The 20,703-nt window shown below is 41.6% G+C and overlaps 1 protein-coding gene and 1 non-coding gene across 2 annotated transcripts; both read right to left on the bottom strand.

Annotated features, from left to right (window-relative positions):
- Positions 1-7,301: 7,301 nt before the first annotated feature.
- Positions 7,302-7,408, bottom strand: LOC112082707. Its single transcript, XR_002897326.1, has one exon. It is a non-coding gene; the product is annotated as a small nucleolar RNA R71 (small nucleolar RNA).
- A 4,517-nt stretch (positions 7,409-11,925) lies between these two features.
- On the bottom strand, positions 11,926-16,106 carry LOC112088827. The gene is made up of 3 exons (XM_024159088.1): positions 14,448-16,106; positions 12,468-14,280; positions 11,926-12,200 (listed from the first exon to the last, which is right to left on the bottom strand). The coding sequence occupies exons 1-3, from the start codon at positions 16,104-16,106 to the stop codon at positions 11,926-11,928; spliced, it is 3,747 nt and encodes a 1,248-aa protein (XP_024014856.1).
- Between the last annotated feature and the right edge of the window lie 4,597 nt (positions 16,107-20,703).

The raw sequence follows: 20,703 nt of genomic DNA, 5'->3' as shown, positions 1-20,703 counted from the left end.
GGAGGCGATTTCACTGTCAGTGGACAACGTCTTAAGCCATATCTTGAAGACATTCAAAAAGAAAAGGAAGATCCGATCTCCTTAGCAGATGCGCCGAATACCTAAAAGACGACCAAGTCAAGCTAACGACTTAAAACAAGCGCTTAGTGGGAGGCAACCCACTCGGTATTTTACTTATTTCCCTTTGATCTTTTTTTCTATGTTGTTTCTTTGTTTTTGTTTCATTGAATTTCAGGTTTTTACAAAGAAGAACGAATAGAAGACGAGCAGAAATCATAAACCGGAAATCGGCAATTACTCCGGCCCTTTTGAAACTTCGACTGACAATGCCATCCTCCCAACCGCGACTCATTCTTCTGGCAAGGTAAGTACATCTAAACACTTCAAATTTCTATTTCCTTATTCATTTTTTTTTAGATTTTATCACACTGAGGATAGTGTGAAATAAGTCTGGGGAGGATGTTCATCCGTTACTAACGAAATTTGATTTGTTTTGAGTTTGTTTTGGACACATAAAATTTTTCAAAAAGTTTTTAAAATGTTTTTCAAAAAAAAAAATTTTAAAATATTTTTCAAAAGGTTTTTCAAAACGTTTTCAAACCAGGAACATAAATAAACAATACTATGATGATTTAGACCAGTGTGCTTCTACGCTATTTCATCGTTTTTTGCTATTTCTGTGATTTAGGCCTAGACTAGGCGGTAGCTAGAATACTTGCACTACGAACTCCCACCAGAGAACTTCTATTCATGGAGATTCTTTCCAACAGGATATACTAGCTCATTTTATTTGGACTTAATATTGGCTTAACTTTCTCATTAAAGCATTAGATCAGGGAAACGAATCATACATTCAGGACTCCTTTACCTTTTTACCACTCTTTGTTGATCCTGAATGGCTAGTTCACCTTTAGCTAGTTCCCCACCGTAACCCAGCCTCTTTCAAACCACATGCACTCTTGTTTTTCATTGTCCTATATGCAGATATGTGCAAAAACGTCGGAGAGAAAGAGGATCAACGCGGTTTTCAGTCACTAAAGACAGAGACCTGCGAATTCATTGGATTGATTCAACAAAAGGAGAAAACTCAGTTTTCCTTTGAAAAACTTCAAAATCTTGGTACAATTTCGTCTCTTAGACTCTCTCTCTCTCTCTATAAAAGGTTGTTTTCCCTTCAAAAAAAAAAACGAAAAAAATAATATGAAGGAAAAGGAAATAAAAACCTTAAGAGAGTCTAGGAGGATCGATTTTATCTTTGAGGCAAGCTAGAGTTCGATTATATGGAGTTTTGGAGATCATTTTTCTTATTCCTGGAAAATATATTAGTCTGGGGGAACATCTGTTTACAACCAAGGAGGAAAGACTATGCAACAACACTTGGCAAGGAGAAGTGACTGAAAACTGCGGACATCAACAGGTCCACTCTCTCTTGCGGTTTTGCATAATATCTTGCATCCTCCAGATCTTCAGGTAACCCGAAACACTTTAACTCCACCACTTAAATAGCTCTTAATTACCGAACGCCGTCTACCCTGAATGATGTCTTTAATGAGAATTCACTATGAACTTAATGAATGTAAAGAGCTAGTTTACTGGAAGTTTGATCTAAGTGTGTAGATTTTCGAATGACGGATCAACGAACTAGTTATGTTTGTATTTTGGTGAGAATATTCTAGACTAGATCCAGATAGATGTTTTACGATAGGTTATGGTTTAGAGGGACGGTCACTGAGATTTTGTTTAGTTCCTGTGGGGTTTTTTTTTTAAGATTCTTTCCTGGCTTGATCTATGTTTTGTTTGAGGACAAACAAAGGTTTAAGTCTGGGGGAGTTGATAACACCGGATTTTGACCATTTTTATGGATCGTTTTAATATCTTATTCAGGTGTTTTAACTCTATTTTCAATGGTTTTTAACTGATTTCTATGTTTTAGAGTTTTAAAAGACTTTTCAGGAAACTTGGACTAAAGATGTGCAATTTGGAACAAATGAGCAATTTTGGACCGTTAGAAGTATGGTACTCGATAGAGACCTTTTCACCGTCTGATCATCCCGAAAATTTGAGACAACATAGACGAGACAACCAGCTTTCTAATGCAATTGGTTTGGAGACAATACACCGGTTAGATCTTCAGATATTCTCGATTCACTAAAGACAGAAAATGCAGTCTCGAAGGAGAGCATAGGTCGCGACCGGGGCCAGACCATGATTCCCCGCGGTCAGGACCACCGCGACCGCGGCCAGACAACGTTGACGTCCGAAAGTGACCTAATTAAATCCCAAGTGCAGCCCACTACTCATTCTTCAAACCCTAGACGTTTCCAACAAATTAGAAGGCTATATATACTCATTTTAGGCCATTCTAATGACCAAGTCGTGGAGAGAGAGCAGAGAACAGCCGCATACCTCGGAGTTGCCGTCTTCGGGAGAAGAAGGAGTCGCCGAAGGAGCCACCATCGATCTCCATCTTCATCCTCGTTCTTTGTTCTTTACATTTCTCTTATTTAATTTCCAGCAAATTACAATATTTCTGTGATGTTTTTATACACTATGATTGAGTAATTCCCTCGTTGGGTTTTAAGGGATTTTTCAAAGGGATTCATGGATTGATTTCTGGTTTGTTAGATTAGGGTTTATCTTTAGAGTTCTTCGTCTAAATTTGTGTTTCGTTTATGTGGCTTTGATCGATAATCTAGCTACTGCGATTAGGTTGATTTACTCACCGAAAGTGTTGTTGAATCGATTAACCCTATTTAGATGAACAAATTCTCTTAGACGGCATGAGTCGATCTAAAGCGTTTTGTGAAATTCTCAAACTAATTTGTCTAGAAACTTAGAGAAATGAATGGGAGTTTTGATGTGGTGGTCGTGTTTGTCGAGGGTGTCAAGTTTTACCCTAAATGAAATCAATAGCCGCAAGTGCACAGCTGATCGATTGTAGTACTTAGGGATCGAATCCACAGGGAAGGAGGATCTTTCCTGCAAAAGCCTTCGAAGGAAATATAAAGTAAGGAACTCTAGAACCAAACGGTTTTGTGGGGGTTTTGGTGGTGTGTTTAAAATGTAAAAACGAATCCTAAAGAGAAAATACGGGAATTAAAATGACCTAATAACTAAACTTAACGAAAACGGGTAAAAACGGAAAAACGGCTAACCTAATTGCTTGAATGAAAATCGATTGAAAGGGAATGAAAATATTGAACTAAAGCTTGAAATAAAACGGTCTAAATCTATAAGAAAAAAGCGCTGGGGTTCAGGGAAGTTTTCTCAGGGGTACGAACGATTCAAAACATTGCTAGAGAGTTTGATAAGATCTTAGCTTAAACTTTTCGAACTGGAGTCACGGACGTATGAATATGCCACTGTCGTGATCATAGACAACTATCTCTCTCAACCCTGACCAGTAGGTTTCCACTCTGGCCCTGGAAAAGAAGAGATGCATTATGTTTAAGACTCATCAGCATTCACAAATCGCCCATAGAAAGGTTTCCACTCCTATGTTTGTTTTGCTCTCCCAAACTAGATCTGACACCGGATGAACACCTTCGTGTCACCAAGCACCTGGATCAGATTGTAGTTCATGACGCTACTCTCATGCAGTAAAAATGAATTATGAAGAAAAAGTTCTAAGATTCGGCTCAAAAGCACATGGAATCCTCATTGAACATATAAATCCCTATCGAAAATCCCTTAATTCCAACAATAAAACTACTCAGATAATGAATGAAATCAAAAACATAGTATTAAAAAGTAGAATAGAAACCGAGATTGAAAAAGAAAGAACAAGGGTTCAAGAGACAAATTTCTCTCTCCCTAAAACCTAAAACTTAAAGAGTATTCTAAAACAACAAAAACATATGAGGTGATGATAGATGATACGAATTAGGGTTCCTAAGATATGTATTTATAGTGCTCAAGACATCTCTGGGCGTCACTTAGGATTTCTCCAAATGAAGGAATCATTTTGGGCTTCAGAAATGGGCCTTCGGGTTCGGAGTTAGCTGGCCGCGGTCGGGATGAGTGTGACCGCGGGAAATGGGTGGCTGGCCGTGGTCGCGGCGATTGTGACCGTGGGAAATGGTCTGTTGGCCGCAGGTGGAAAAGATGGTCGGCTGGTTTACGGGACATCTTGCTCTTCGCGTATCTTTTGATTGAACCGTTGGATTGCCAAGCTGTAAAGTGTGCTGGAAAGCTGATACTTCCATCTTTAAGATCTCCAAATTTTAGCTGGATCAAACGGTGAGAAGGCCTTCAATCGGGGGTGAACTTCTGACGGTTTGACTCTGAGCTGAAATCTGGTTTTCTATCCATTTTGTTAAGCTTTTCCCTAAGTTACCTGAAAAGAGTCTTGGAACTACAAATACTAGAAAAACGTAATAAAAGTACTTAAAAGCAATTAAAAACATAGAAAAAGTATTTCAAAACGATCCATAAAAGTGGTCAAAATACGGTGTTATCAAGTTTAGTAAATCTGAGTGAAATGATTTGTGATTAATACTACGTGAGTAGGTTAGTCTGAGTTTGATTTCAGGAACACATCTATAGAAAACTCTATGTTTAATTCTCTTGTTAGCTAGTCTATGATTTCCTGGCGAATTCCCTAACGCCCAACACCTTCTCGTATCGATTTGATCTTATCGTTTACTAGTTTTTAAGTTTATTATTTTCTATTTTCGTCACTGTTCACAACCCCCAAACAAAAACCCATATTTTCATCTTAGCTCAGTTCTCATCTCAAGTAAACTCGTATTGCAGTTACTTGGTCTTCAGTAGATCGACCCCTAAGTACTACAACGTACATCTGTGCGCTTGCAGAAAACTAGGGTTAGAACCTGAATGCATCAGAACCGGACAAGTGGATAGAAGCCAACAATCCCTCTACTTCATCACCTTATAAGGAGGACTTTTATTGCTATTCAGCCTCTAGTGTTGTCTTTACGATTCAAGAGCGTTGAGTCTAGTTTTCAGAACACTTGAGATCACTCAATTTGGAGGTCGGAGCTGAAAGTTACGCCAATTAGAAGGAACACATCTCTCGCAGCCGCTAAAAGACAAAAACAACGCGCCTCAAAGAACCGGTGAAACGTAGCCCTTTCCAACGTCTGCTGGACTCATACCCTTCATAAAATTTGTATCTGAAAGAGCCATCTAGCTCATGGAGTTGACAGACCGAGGTTCGGACCACTGAGCTGAGAGTTATGAAGGTTTTGGTTCAGACGTCTTGCATTCCTATCGACCAGAAGGTACCCCGACAGTTTGGTCGATAGTTTCAACTAAGATCGCTGAAATAATATCTACCAAAATGTCGAGGTGAAGCATGGTCAATATCTTTGAGCCTGGATCGCTGAAATAATGTCGACCAAACTATCGACCAAGTGTTTGGTCGATATTCTTGTAAAGGAAAACTTTGAGAACTATCGAGCAGAATATCGACTTGAGCCATGTCGATAGTCCGAGTTTTTGGGACTTTTTGGTCCAATATCCTGCTTGTTAAGGGTTGGCTCATTAAGAAAACCCTTGGTATAAATAGTTTTGAGACTTTAGTGATTAGGTTAAGCTTTATTCTCTCTTTTCTCTTTGCCTCTTTTGTGAAAACCCATATTTTGTTAAGAGATATCTCAAGGATTTAATCAATCTAAAGTTGTTTCTTATCATCTTCTCTTCTTATCTTTGCTTCTAATCATGTTTAACATCACCTCTTGCAAAAGATTAGGTGTGTTAAGCATGATTAGTGAGTAGTCTTCTTTTAAGCTTCTAGGTGTGTAGATTAGGGTGCTTAGATGTTTGATTTATGATGTTTAGGTTCTAGATTCTCATTTCCTTTCCTTAGTTAGCTGTTCTTAATGCCTTTTTTCCTTGAGAAATTGAAATCTGGGTTCATAGGCATTTTATGCACCAAAAGTGTTTGATGAAATGCCTGAATGAGCTAACTTAAGGGTTTATGTTTTGAATGCCATGAGAATGTTTTTTTGAAGCATAAATGACATATTAGAACTGTTTATTAATGCATATTGATCATCATTACCACTAATGAGAGTTAGGTTTTAATGCTGATTGATATAGTGATCATTGTCTTGGAAAAGAAATGGTCTTGCTTTGAGTTCTAAGTTGATTGGAATTTGAGATCATGTGATGCTTGCTTTATCTTTCTATATAAGATTCAGTCTTTCTTAGCTCTTATTGTGATGCACAAAGAGGCTGTTTGGTCATATTAGACTTGGAACCTTATGCTTGTTGATTGCTTATTCACTAATGGGAATTAGTTTTGATTAAGTAATTTGCAAAGGGATTTCTGTCATGGGAATGAATTAATCTATGTTGGAAGTCTAGACTAAAGAATTTAAAGTGTTGCATTGTTTGCTTAGCATCATGAATTAAGCATTGAAAGCACCCTGATCAATGATCACATCTAGAGGTTTAGCTTTATTTTTTTTTTAATTTGAATCCTTGCTTTGTTGTCCTGCTTGTTTAGTTCTTAATTACTGTTTGTTCTTGTTCTTGTTTGCTTTATGTTTTTAAATCACCTTGTTACCAACTCATCTGCTTATTAGACTTGAATTAAGATAGCTCTTCATAGTTCTAGTGTCTATAATCTCTCCATTTGGATTGATACCTCAAGTGCTAAAATGACATGAGTAGTTGAGGAATTGATCAAGGATTGAAAAATTCCTACTATCAATTTGGCGCTGTTGCCAATTGGGGATTCATTCTAGCATTAGGACTTTGGATCTTCTTGAGATCAAGTCATTTTCTTTTTTTTTACTGATTACCTTTCAAGTGCTGTCTTTGTTTTTAGGTGTATGAACACCAGAAGTCAAGCAAGAAGACAAAGAGAAAGAGCTGTGCACATTGAGAGATTGGGTATGGATCAAGGGCAACATGCTCAGGGTGGTAATGGAAACCACCAGAATCAGCAAGAGCCACCACCTCCAAGTCCAATACAAGTTGTGGGAGCTGGTGATGAGGCCAATGGTTAGGGTCAGAGAAATGGGATTCAAGCTCCAACACCTGAAAACGATTTTGAGATCAAATCTGGCTTGATCAACATGGTGCAATCAAACAAGTTCCATGGCTTGGCATTAGAAGACCCATTAGATCACACTGAGAACTTTGATAGAGTTTGTGATCTAACTAAGATGAATGGAGTGAGTGAGAACAGTTTTAAGTTGAGACTATTTCCTTTTTCTCTAGGAGATAAAGCTCATTAATGGGAAAAGTCTCTACCTCAAGGATCAGTCACAACATGGGAGCAATGCAAAAGAGCATTTCTAACCAAGTTCGTCTCTTCATCAAGAACAGCAAGGTTAAGAAATGAAATCTCAAGTTTCATTCAGAAGAACCATGAATCATTTTGTGAGGCTTGGGAAAGATTTAGAGGGTATGCCATGCAATGCCCTCACCATGGATTCTCAGATGCTCAACTGCTCACTACCTTATACAGAGGTGCTTTACCAAAGGTCAGACTCCTCTTGGACACAGTTTTAAATGGTAATTTCATGACCAAGAAAGTCAATGATGCCATGACCCTAGTGGAGAATGTAGCTCAGAGTGATGAGCTTTATGGATCAGACTTTGAAAGGAATTCAAGAGGAGCTGTGAGTGCTGAATAGGAAAGGACAAGGAAAGATATCAAGTCTCTCAATGAGAAGCTAGACACACTTCTCTTAGCTTCTCATCAGTCAGCCAACTTTGTTAGACATGTGAATCATGTTTTTCAAGACACATTTCAAAGGGAAGACATCACAGCTGAGGTGAACTTTGTAGGTGGCCAACAAGGTTACCAAAAAGGCTTTACCTATTACAAGAATCCCCCAAACCAGAACTTCTATCCTCAAAACACTCAACAACAAGGTTTTTTCCCTTCCCAACAACAAAGTCTCCAACAGAACTCAGAGAATAAGGATCAAGAAGTGCATAACCTGCTCCAGAAAATCCTCCAAGGTCAAGCAAGTGGTACCATGGACTTCAACAAGAAAATGGAAGAGATTAACAACAAGGTGGATTGCACTTATTCTGATCATCTAACTCAACTTTCAACCTTAGCTTCCAAAGTCAAGACTCTAGAGAACAACAAGGGCCACTGCAGTTCTCAAGCTCAAAGATCTTTACCAGGGACATCAGTTGCACATCAAACAGAATACTGCAATGCAATCCTCTCAAATGATGAGAATCATGCTGCTGTTCAAGAAATTGAGGATCTTCTCCATGGCAATGTCTCAAGTGCAAAGTGCCTGACACAAGATGATGAGGACGCCATTATAGAGGAGTTTGACTTCCTTTTCTGTGATATCAATGAGGACATTAAGAAAGAAGGTGGGGAGGCAGCTTTTTTTTTTATATGAAAAAGAATGATTCTGAGATTGCTGAACGAAAGGATCATAGAATGGTTCAAAGAAGGACATCCAATGGAGTCTCTAGCACTAGTTCAACAAGGGTGAAACCCAAATCTATTCCCAAGCTAGGTAATCCAGGAAAGTTCTCCATCTCATGCTCTCTTGGAAGTTTGAAAGTGGACAATGCTTTGTGTGATTCTGGATCAAGCATCAGTGTAATGTCTATAGACATGGTGGAGAGACTAGGGATCAAGAGTCTTAAGCCTCACCCCATGTCAATCACCTTTGGAGATTCATCCTCAAAGAAACCATATGGAATCCTTGAAGACTACCCATTGAAAATTGGTGAATGCACAGTTCCAACAGATTTTGTAGTCATGAAGATGAAGAAGACAAAAGAGCTACCTCTTTTTCTTGGAACTCCATTTCTGAACACTAGAGGAGCAAGGATGAACTTTGATACTCAAAGAGTGGTGCTTGCTAAGGTAGATGATGAAGTATCTTATCCTCTTAAGCCTCCTCTTGCTGGGGTTTGTGAAGTTATATCTGATGATTCTGATGAGTTGAAACGCTATGGGATGATGTATGTGGGGAATATTGGAACTATAGAAGAAGCTCAACCCCTTGCATCTGTTGAGAAAAAGAAAGAATCCCTAATAAGACCTGATCTTGAGTTTGAAGGGGATTTCTTTAGTGATGATGAAGCTTGCTTGGAATCTCTATCTCCTACACCAAGTGAGAAGGAGATCAGCAGCAACAAAGGCAATGGCTCAGGGTCTCAAGACAAGAACCCACCAAGAACCAGACCATTCACTCTTGAGTCATCTTCTCAAGTCTTAACTCTCACTCCTTGGAAGTTTGATGGTGGAGCTGTTGAATACAAGGTTAAAGGCAATGGAAGAGCGAAACCTTTTGCTAAGGTCAGGGCAATCCTCACACAAGAGCTCATAGACAAAGCGTCAGCTGGTGTTCAAAAGCTGATGAACAAGACTATCACACTTGAGTTCATGGACAAGACAAGGAGCATCAATGCTCCTCCTCTCCCTCATTAAGAAAAGGCTCTAAAAAGTCAAATTCAGTGACTTTAAACAAAGTGCTCTTGGGAGACACCCCAAGCTTATCCTTTCTAAATACTCTTTTTAATGCTTTCTTTTGTTGTTTTTAGGACGTAATGATGTTTTGTTTAAGTGTGGACAGGGTTAAGTATGGCTTAAGTGCAGTCTAGAGGAAAATGGAGCAAAGAAAATCTGTAAAGGTCGGACAAGTTTGCATTCATATCGACATGCTCCTTCTCGATAGCTTGGTCGATACAAATGTGTCTCTTGCGCCGAAATAATATCAACCAAGCTATCGACTTATGTCACCTCGATATGGTATAAAGTGTCTGAACTTCTTGAGATATCGAGGTGCTTAATGCTCGATATTCTGGTTGATAATTTGAACCCATAACACCGAAGGAATATCGACCAGAATATCGACATTAAGTAGGTCGATATGATTGCAGCAGCTCCTTGGTTTCCAATGCTCAATGGGATGGTTCAGGCAAAATCAGAAACCCACCCACCTCCCTCTCCAACACTTAATCTATATAGGTATCACTCCAAACCTTGTACATAGCATTATGCATCTTTCTTTTGATTTCTGCATCTTCTTTTCTGTTTATCCTCTTTCTTATACTTTTATAACACATGGGACTCTGTTATTTAAGTGTGGGGGAGGGGTTTAGTGCTACTAATCATGTTTGCTTTGATCTTATTTTCTTTTTCACTCTTGAGTCTCATCTTGCATTCATGTATGTGCATATAAAAACCAAAAAAAATTGAAAAATTTGAAAATTTTCCAACAAAAAATGCTCATGTAGTTGCATTCACATTTTTTGGATTGAGTTTAGCTTGCATCATATAGGTTGCATCTTGCTGGGAGTAATGATAGGTTTTCCTTGAGAGTAAATCACTTTGAGAATTTGGATTAAATATGCTTGTGAAATGACTTCTATGCTTGCAAGGCTTGAAATGATCTGAATCTGAGAAGCAAGTTCGAATTGAACTCAACTCTAATAAGTGAAAACCTTAAACTTGACTTGAAACTATCATTTGGTGCATTGTTTGAATAAGCTTGTGGATACCAATATACATATTTGAGCTAGAATCCTGTTTTTACCATCCTCTTCCTTAGCTCAAATAGCTGAATTTGCATAATAGATCAGTTTTCCTCACCCTGAACCCATCCTTCTTTCAAGCCAATTGTTTGTGTGTAATTGAAAGGCCACCTTGGACCAAACTTAGCAGAAAGTGTTAGGTTTAGGGTGACAAGGGCAAATCTCATTGAGTGTTAAGTTCCATCATCATGGAGCTAAGAGATTTGGCGAGAACAAAGTGTTGGGGAATACTTGTTGGTGAGTGGAAAAAGGAGATATGAGTGGAAATAAAAGGAGAATGGTGAGAACTAGGTGATATAAGATCAAGGGTATGAACTTATAAACCGATATGGAGGGGGTCCTTGTAGCTGGCCTAACGGCTCTCTCTACTTAGACAAGAGCTGAATCGATGGGGGAATAGGTCGGTGGGGATTAAACAACTGTCCTAACGGCTCTCTTTGCTTAACCTAGTAGGGGAGACGTCGTGAAGGACAAACGGTGGATCGAAGTGACACACACACAACTGATGAAGAAGTTGTGACAGTCGAGAACTCTCAGAATAAAGGGGAAGCCGCACAAGATTCAAAGAACTCACAAGTATAAGAAAAACCTCTCGTTTTATTGATATCAAAAGCAAAAGTGTGTTCTACAAAGCCGCATGTGGAACCTTATAAGAATGGTTCGTCGGCTGGAGCCTTCTAGGGCAAACCAAAAATAAAAGACAGAAAAGGAAACCTATTACAATTGAGAGTTTCTCTAAAAACTTAAAGACAAATGCAAAAAGGAAAAATAACTTAAAGGACTAATGTTTAATTCCTGCAAAACAACAAAAAGTAAAACTCGTTATTTGAATTCAAATGGAAAACTTACCAGGAAATGGAAAGTTTGAGGCTCCTCCGCGTCTTGAGCCTAAGTGATGTCGTTTGGAAGCTGACTGATGGATAATAAGGTTGGGCCGAGAGTGATCTTCAAAAGGGGCCAGGCCTTAGTCTCTACTGGATCCTCGAGTGCTTGATCTGTGAGGCTTTCTTGTCTTTCTTGACTTGTGTGGCTGAGTGTGTCCATCTTCTTGTTGAGGTCTTCAAGCTCTTGTTGTGCCAATAGTCCTTCCACAGCTTCACCAAACTTTTCTCTAAGAGTTCTTGCACCGGATCTTGTCCTTGGCGGCTCATACATGGTGGGAATCTTGGCGATCTCAAGTGGCTCCGGGCCCATGTCCTCATCATTCCCTCCCCCTTGAAAAGGTTCTGTCCTCAGAACTGGTTCATCTGCATGAAAAGGGGACAAGTCAGAAATGTTGAAACTTGATGAAATTTGCAACTCACCTGGTAGGTCAAGTCGGTAAGCATTGTCGCCAATGCGCTCCACGACTTTGAATGGACCATCTCCTCTTGGTGCAAGCTTGGATTTCCTTTGGTTGGGGAACCGCTCGGGTCTCATGTGCACCCAAACCCACTATCCTGGTTCAAGAATGATCTCCTTTCGGTTCTTGTCGGCCTGAAGCTTGTATTGCGCGGTCTTCTTCTCCAAGTTCTCAATGGTCTTCTGGTGGAGTTTGCGGATTTTTTCAGCTTTGTCTACTCCATCTTGACTAGCATATTCGGGTGGTGGTAAAGGTTTGAGGTCCAACGGCGTCTCTGGCTTAAATCCATACAAAATCTCAAACGGTGAAAGCTTAGTAGCCGAGTGGTTAGCATTATTATAAGCGAACTCAATGTAAGGAATACAATCTAACCAATTTCTCAAATTTTTACCAACTGTGGCCCTTAAGAGGGTGGAGAGAGTGCGGTTTACAACTTCTGTCTGCCCATCGGTTTGTGGGTGGCATGTGGTGGAGAAGAGGAGCTTGGTGCCAAGCTTTCTCCATAGAGTCTTCCAAAAATGACTGAGGAATTTGGTGTCTCTATCGCTGACAATGGTGCATGGTAACCCATGTAACCTTACCACTTCCTTGAAGAACAAGTCAGCCGTTTATGTGGCATCATTGGTTTTAGCACAGGGGATGAAGTGCGCCATCTTGGAGAATCGGTCCACCACCACAAAGATTGAATCTTTATTTCTGATCTTTGGTAACCCTAGCACGAAGTCCATAGAAATATCCACCCAAGGTCTATTAGGTATAGGTAAAGGCATATAAAGTCCATACGGATGTGACCTGGATTTTGCCTTAAGGCAGACGATGCATTTTGAGCAGAACCACTCCACGTCTCGTTTAAGATGAGGCCAGAAGAAATGCTCCACTAGAACACTTAGAGTTTTGTCTATCCCAAAGTGCCCCATCAAGCCTCCTCCATGAGACTCCCTGATCAAAAGCTCTCTCATAGAACCCTGCGGAATACACAGTCGTTTTTCTCGGAATAAGAAACCATCATGCAAATAAAACAGACCATGAACTCCCTTTTGACATTCTTGGTAAATGGAACTAAAGTCGGGATCGTCCTCATATCTCTCCTTTAAGTGTTCAAATCCCATGATCTTGGCCTCCATAGTGGTTATAAGCGTATAGCGCCTAGATAAAGCGTCAGCAACGATATTTTCTTGACCCTTCTTGTACTTGATGATATACGGAAAGGTCTCCACAAACTCTAGCCACCTCGCATTTCTCCTTTTGAGAGCGGTCTGGCCTCGGAGGTGCTTCAGGGTCTCGTGATCCGTGTGTATAATGAATTCTTTGGCCAGCAAGTAATGCTGCCATGTCTCCAAAGATCTCACTAGGGCGTAGAGCTCCTTATCGTAGGTGGAATAGTTGAGTGCAGCTCCATGTAACTTCTCACTAAAGAATGCGACGGGCCTTCCTCCTTGAGTTAGAACAGCTCCAATACCTAGACCTGAGGCATCACATTCAACTTCGAACGTTTTATCAAAATCGGGTAAGACTAAAACAGGTGCATGAGTTAAACGGTTCTTAAGCTTTTGGAAAGCTTCTTCTTGGAGCTTTCCCCACTTAAACGCCACATCTTTCTTGATCACAGCAGTAAGAGGTGCGGCTATGGTGCTAAAGTCTTTTACAAATCGCCGATAGAAGCTTGCTAGACCGTGGAAGCTTCTAACATGTCCAATGGTGGTGGGTGTTGGCCATTCTTGAATCGCCTTAATCTTGTCTTGATCCACCTGTAGACCCTGTGAGCTCACAACAAAGCCTAGAAATACAACATGATCAGTGCAAAAGGTGCACTTCTTGAGGTTCGCGTAAAGACCCTCTTGTCGAAGAGTCTCTAATACTTGCTCAAGGTGCATTAAGTGATCCGCAAAACACTTGCTATAAATCAGTATATCATCAAAGTAAACAACAACGAACTTACTGATATATACCCTCAAGACATGGTTCATGAGTCGCATGAAGGTACTTGGGGCATTGGGGAGGCCAAATGGCATGACTAGCCATTCATATAGACCTTGTTTGGTCTTGAAAGCTGTCTTCCATTCATCTCCTTCCTTCATTCTCACTTGATGGTATCCACTTCGAAGATCTACTTTAGAAAACACAGTGGCACCATACAATTCATCTAACATATCGTCTAACCTTGGTATTGGGTGGCGATATTTGATGGTGATATTGTTCACAGCTCGACAGTCCACGCACATACGCCATGTTCCATCCTTCTTGGGCACCAAATGGACTGGTACGGCACAAGGGCTAAGACTCTCTCGGATATATCCTTTGGACATCAAGTCTTGGATCTGTTTCTCTAGTTCTTTAGTCTCAGTGGGGTTCATCCGATAAGCTGGTCGGTTTGGTAAGGCTGCACCGGGAATAAGATCGATCTGATGCTCTATTCCTCTTAAAGGTGGCAAGCCAGCTGGAATTTCCTCCGGGAATACATCTTTAAACCTGTCTAACAAGGCACTGATCACAGCTCTAGTTCACTGGCTCCTGAAAGTAAACTCTCTCGAAAGACCATTAGTAGCACAGGTGCATGATGCTGTATAGCTTTATAGACAGTAGGGGAAGTGACAAAGAGATTAGTCTTACTTACCTTAGAATCTTTTGCAAATTTTAGCTGCATTTCATGGACTTCCACGGGCGTAAGTGGCGCTAGTTGGAACTTTTTCTTTTCATGCATGAACGAGGAGTGGTTTGTTCGGCCATTGTGTATTTTCTCCTTGTCGAATTGCCACGGCCTCCCTAGTAACAAGTGACCAACTTGCATGGGCACCACATCACATAGCACATGATCGCTATATTTGCCCACACTGAACGGTACGGTTACTTGCTGAGTTATCCTTAACTCAGTGTCATCATTAAGCCACCTCAAGCGGTATGGTTTTGGGTGTGGAGTCGTCTCGAGCCCAAGCTTGTCAACCATAAGCTTGCTGGCTACGTTAGTGCATGATCCACCATCAATTATTAAGCTACATACCTTGTTGTGCACGGTGCACCTTGTGTGGAAGATATTTTCCCTCTGAACTGTCTCGGGGTCCACGAGAGCACTCAGAGCTCTCCTAATTACCAACAGCTCACCGGTGTCCGGATAGGCCACCTCGGTATCACCCTCGGCGTCCTCCTCATCTTCTTGTTCGTCTTGAGACTCATAGTCTCCGGCTGATGTTAGAATCATGGTGTGCTGATTGGGACAGTCTCTCGCCATATGTCCTCGACCCTGACACTTAAAACAAATGATATCTCGAGTTCTAGAGGTACTTGGATTCTTACCTGTGTCTTGGCGATTACTTTTGAAAGTCTCGGCCGCTGGTTTTTGGTATTTGGGACTGTTCTCGACGGCTTTGCCTTTGTCTAAGACCCTAGGGGCGGGCTGACTCCAGTTTTGGCTGGCTTTTGCTCTGTTTGTGGCTGTTTTCTTACGTTTTATGTGCTGTTCTGCTTGAATAGCGAGATGTAAGAGCTCGGAGATGTCATGATACGGCTGTCTCTCTACTTTTCTAGCTATGCGGTCTTGAAGGCCATCAAGAAACTGAGCCATGAGATTCTCCTCGGTGTCTTCTTGTTCCAACTTGTTTCGGAGTGTCTCAAACTCTTCAAAATATTCTTCTACCGACTTGTTACCCTGCACCAATTTGCGAAACCGTTTTTGCAAATCCCTATGGAAATATGGAGGCACATACCTCTTCCTCAAGTTGTATCTCATTGCGGCCCAGGTGCAGATTTGCTCATATCGGTGCCTTCTTCGCTCAGCTACATCTCTGTCCCACCAAGATAATGCGTGATCGGTGAGTTGAGCCGCGACCAATGCCACCTTCCTTTGATCGTTATACCCGTAATACTCAAAGATGTACTCCATTCTTCTTTCCCATTCAAGGTAAGCGTCAGGATCTACTTTCCCTGCAAAAGTGGGAGCTGTTAGTTTAACATCCATATTACCTAGCCTATTACCCTCATCGTCTCTGATACGGCCTCGGTTGACAGGGTCTCGGAGTCTTTGGTGTATCCGTATGTCGGGTGGATCTTGCCTCGGTTGATTGTTAGTCAAGTTATCCTCCACTTCGGCCATATTCTCGTCTCCTGCTTGTTGTTGCTGTTGGGGTGGAACTTGAATAGGTCGGACAGCTTCTCTTCTTGGTACTTCTAGCCGGCCAACCCTTTCCTCCATGCGCCCTAGTTGTGCGGCCATGTCTTGCCTCATGGCGGCTATGGCTTGTAAGATAGTGTCTTGAGCCGGGATGGTCTGATCTTCCATGATACTAGGACTCAACAAAAACAACACTAAATCAAAGCAACTTGTGTTCGCAAAAACAATTCAAATTAAATAACAAAATCCGATCTAAAATAAAGTATATGTTCCTTTTTTTTTTTGAAGTGATTACGAAGACTAGCTAGCAATCTAGAACTATATGGATTCTTTTTTTTTTTTTTGAATAAGAGAATGCAAATAACAAAGTAATAAGAACTAAACAATGGAGAGTGATTCAGAATAGATAAAACCTGGCGTAGGAGCGTTTAAGCTCTGATACCAGTTGATATAAGATCAAGGGTATGAACTTATAAACCGATATGGAGGGGGTCCTTGTAGCTGGCGTAACGGCTCTCTCTACTTAGACAAGAGCTGAATCGATGGGGGAATAGGTCGGTGGGGATTAAACAACTGGCCTAACGGCTCTCTTTGCTTAACCTAGTAGGGGAGACGTCGTGAAGGACAAACGGTGGATTGAAGTGACACACACACAACTGATGAAGAAGTTGTGACAGTCGAGAACTCTCAGAATCAAGGGGAAGCCGCACAAGATTCAAAGAACTCACAAGTATAAAAAACCTCTCGTTTTATTGATATCAAAAGCAAAAGTGTGTTCTACAAAGCCGCATGTGGAACCTTATAAGAATGGTTCGTCGGCTGGAGCCTTCTAGGGCAAACCAAAAATAAAAGACAGAAAAGGAAACCTATTACAATCGAGAGTTTCTCTAAAAACTTAAAGACAAATGCAAAAGGGAAAAATAACTTAAAGGACTAATGTTTAATTCCTGCAAAACAACAAAAAGTAAAACTCGTTATTTGAATTCAAATGGAAAACTTACCAGGAAATGGAAAGTTTGAGGCTCCTCCGCGTCTTGAGCCTAAGTGATGTCGTTTGGAAGCTGACTGATGGATAATAAGGTTGGGCCGAGAGTGATCTTCAAAAGGGGCCAGGCCTTAGTCTCTACTGGATCCTCGAGTGCTTGATCTGTGAGGCTTTCTTGTCTTTCTTGACTTGTGTGGCTGAGTGTGTCTATCTTCTTGTTGAGGTCTTCAAGCTCTTGTTGTGCCAATAGTCCTTCCACAGCTTCACCAAACTTTTCTCTAAGAGTTCTTGCACCGGATCTTGTCCTTGGCGGCTCATACATGGTGGGAATCTTGGCGATCTCAAGTGGCTCCGGGCCCATGTCCTCATCATTCCCTCCCCCTTGAAAAGGTTCTGTCCTCAGAACTGGTTCATCTGCATGAAAAGGGGACAAGTCAGAAATGTTGAAACTTGATGAAATTTGCAACTCACCTGGTAGGTCAAGTCGGTAAGCATTGTCGCCAATGCGCTCCACGACTTTGAATGGACCATCTCCTCTTGGTGCAAGCTTGGATTTCCTTTGGTTGGGGAACCGCTCGGGTCTCATGTGCACCCAAACCCACTATCCTGGTTCAAGAATGATCTCCTTTCGGTTCTTGTCGGCCTGAAGCTTGTATTGCGCGGTCTTCTTCTCCAAGTTCTCAATGGTCTTCTGGTGGAGTTTGCGGATTTTTTCAGCTTTGTCTACTCCATCTTGACTAGCATATTCGGGTGGTGGTAAAGGTTTGAGGTCCAACGGCGTCTCTGGCTTAAATCCATACACAATCTCAAACGGTGAAAGCTTAGTAGCCGAGTGGTTAGCATTATTATAAGCGAACTCAATGTAAGGAATACAATCTAACCAATTTCTCAAATTTTTACCAACTGTGGCCCTTAAGAGGGTGGAGAGAGTGCGGTTTACAACTTCTGTCTGCCCATCGGTTTGTGGGTGGCATGTGGTGGAGAAGAGGAGCTTGGTGCCAAGCTTTCTCCATAGAGTCTTCCAAAAATGACTGAGGAATTTGGTGTCTCTATCGCTGACAATGGTGCATGGTAACCCATGTAACCTTACCACTTCCTTGAAGAACAAGTCAGCCGTTTATGTGGCATCATTGGTTTTAGCACAGGGGATGAAGTGCGCCATCTTGGAGAATCGGTCCACCACCACAAAGATTGAATCTTTATTTCTGATCTTTGGTAACCCTAGCACGAAGTCCATAGAAATATCCACCCAAGGTCTATTAGGTATAGGTAAAGGCATATAAAGTCCATACGGATGTGACCTGGATTTTGCCTTAAGGCAGACGATGCATTTTGAGCAGAACCACTCCACGTCTCGTTTAAGATGAGGCCAGAAGAAATGCTCCACTAGAACACTTAGAGTTTTGTCTATCCCAAAGTGCCCCATCAAGCCTCCTCCATGAGACTCCCTGATCAAAAGCTCTCTCATAGAACCCTGCGGAATACACAGTCGTTTTTCTCGGAATAAGAAACCATCATGCAAATAAAACAGACCATGAACTCCCTTTTGACATTCTTGGTAAATGGAACTAAAGTCGGGATCGTCCTCATATCTCTCCTTTAAGTGTTCAAATCCCATGATCTTGGCCTCCATAGTGGTTATAAGCGTATAGCGCCTAGATAAAGCGTCAGCAACGATATTTTCTTGACCCTTCTTGTACTTGATGATATACGGAAAGGTCTCCACAAACTCTAGCCACCTCGCATTTCTCCTTTTGAGAGCGGTCTGGCCTCGGAGGTGCTTCAGGGTCTCGTGATCCGTGTGTATAATGAATTCTTTGGCCAGCAAGTAATGCTGCCATGTCTCCAAAGATCTCACTAGGGCGTAGAGCTCCTTATCGTAGGTGGAATAGTTGAGTGCAGCTCCATGTAACTTCTCACTAAAGAATGCGACGGGCCTTCCTCCTTGAGTTAGAACAGCTCCAATACCTAGACCTGAGGCATCACATTCAACTTCGAACGTTTTATCAAAATCGGGTAAGACTAAAACAGGTGCATGAGTTAAACGGTTCTTAAGCTTTTAAACGCCACATCTTTCTTGATCACAGCAGTAAGAGGTGCGGCTATGGTGCTAAAGTCTTTTACAAATCGCCGATAGAAGCTTGCTAGACCGTGGAAGCTTCTAACATGTCCAATGGTGGTGGGTGTTGGCCATTCTTGAATCGCCTTAATCTTGTCTTGATCCACCTGTAGACCCTGTGAGCTCACAACAAAGCCTAGAAATACAACATGATCAGTGCAAAAGGTGCACTTCTTGAGGTTCGCGTAAAGACCCTCTTGTCGAAGAGTCTCTAATACTTGCTCAAGGTGCATTAAGTGATCCGCAAAACACTTGCTATAAATCAGTATATCATCAAAGTAAACAACAACGAACTTACTGATATATACCCTCAAGACATGGTTCATGAGTCGCATGAAGGTACTTGGGGCATTGGGGAGGCCAAATGGCATGACTAGCCATTCATATAGACCTTGTTTGGTCTTGAAAGCTGTCTTCCATTCGTCTCCTTCCTTCATTCTCACTTGATGGTATCCACTTCGAAGATCTACTTTAGAAAACACAGTGGCACCATACAATTCATCTAACATATCGTCTAACCTTGGTATTGGGTGGCGATATTTGATGGTGATATTGTTCACAGCTCGACAGTCCACGCAACATACGCCCATGTTCCATCCTTCTTGGGCACCCAAATGGACTGGTACGGCACAAGGGCTAAGACTCTCTCGGATATATCCTTTTGGACATCAAGTCTTGGATCTGTTTCTCTAGTTCTTTAGTCTCAGTGGGGTTCATCCGATAAGCTGGTCGGTTTGGTAAGGCTGCACCGGGAATAAGATCGATCTGATGCTCTATTCCTCTTAAAGGTGGCAAGCCAGCTGGAATTTCCTCCGGGAATACATCTTTAAACCTGTCTAACAAGGCACTGATCACAGCTCTAGTTCACTGGCTCCTGAAAGTAAACTCTCTCGAAAGACCATTAGTAGCACAGGTGCATGATGCTGTATAGCTTTATAGACAGTAGGGGAAGTGACAAAGAGATTAGTCTTACTTACCTTAGAATCTTTTGCAAATTTTAGCTGCATTTCATGGACTTCCACGGGCGTAAGTGGCGCTAGTTGGAACTTTTTCTTTTCATGCATGAACGAGGAGTGGTTTGTTCGGCCATTGTGTATTTTCTCCTTGTCGAATTGCCACGGCCTCCCTAGTAACAAGTGACCAACTTGCATGGGCACCACATCACATAGCACATGATCGCTATATTTGCCCACACTGAACGGTACGGTTACTTGCTGAGTTATCCTTAACTCAGTGTCATCATTAAGCCACCTCAAGCGGTATGGTTTTGGGTGTGGAGTCGTCTCGAGCCCAAGCTTGTCAACCATAAGCTTGCTGGCTACGTTAGTGCATGATCCACCATCAATTATTAAGCTACATACCTTGTTGTGCACGGTGCACCTTGTGTGGAAGATATTTTCCCTCTGAACTGTCTCGGGGTCCACGAGAGCACTCAGAGCTCTCCTAATTACCAACAGCTCACCGGTGTCCGGATAGGCCACCTCGGTATCACCCTCGGCGTCCTCCTCATCTTCTTGTTCGTCTTGAGACTCATAGTCTCCGGCTGATGTTAGAATCATGGTGTGCTGATTGGGACAGTCTCTCGCCATATGTCCTCGACCCTGACACTTAAAACAAATGATATCTCGAGTTCTAGAGGTACTTGGATTCTTACCTGTGTC

This window comes from Eutrema salsugineum, unplaced genomic scaffold, assembly GCF_000478725.1.
Source record: "Eutrema salsugineum unplaced genomic scaffold, Eutsalg1_0 scaffold_8, whole genome shotgun sequence".
Taxonomy (NCBI): Eukaryota; Viridiplantae; Streptophyta; class Magnoliopsida; order Brassicales; family Brassicaceae; genus Eutrema; species Eutrema salsugineum.
Note: the sequence above shows the minus strand (reverse complement) of the source record. Positions and strands in the feature narration are given on the sequence as shown.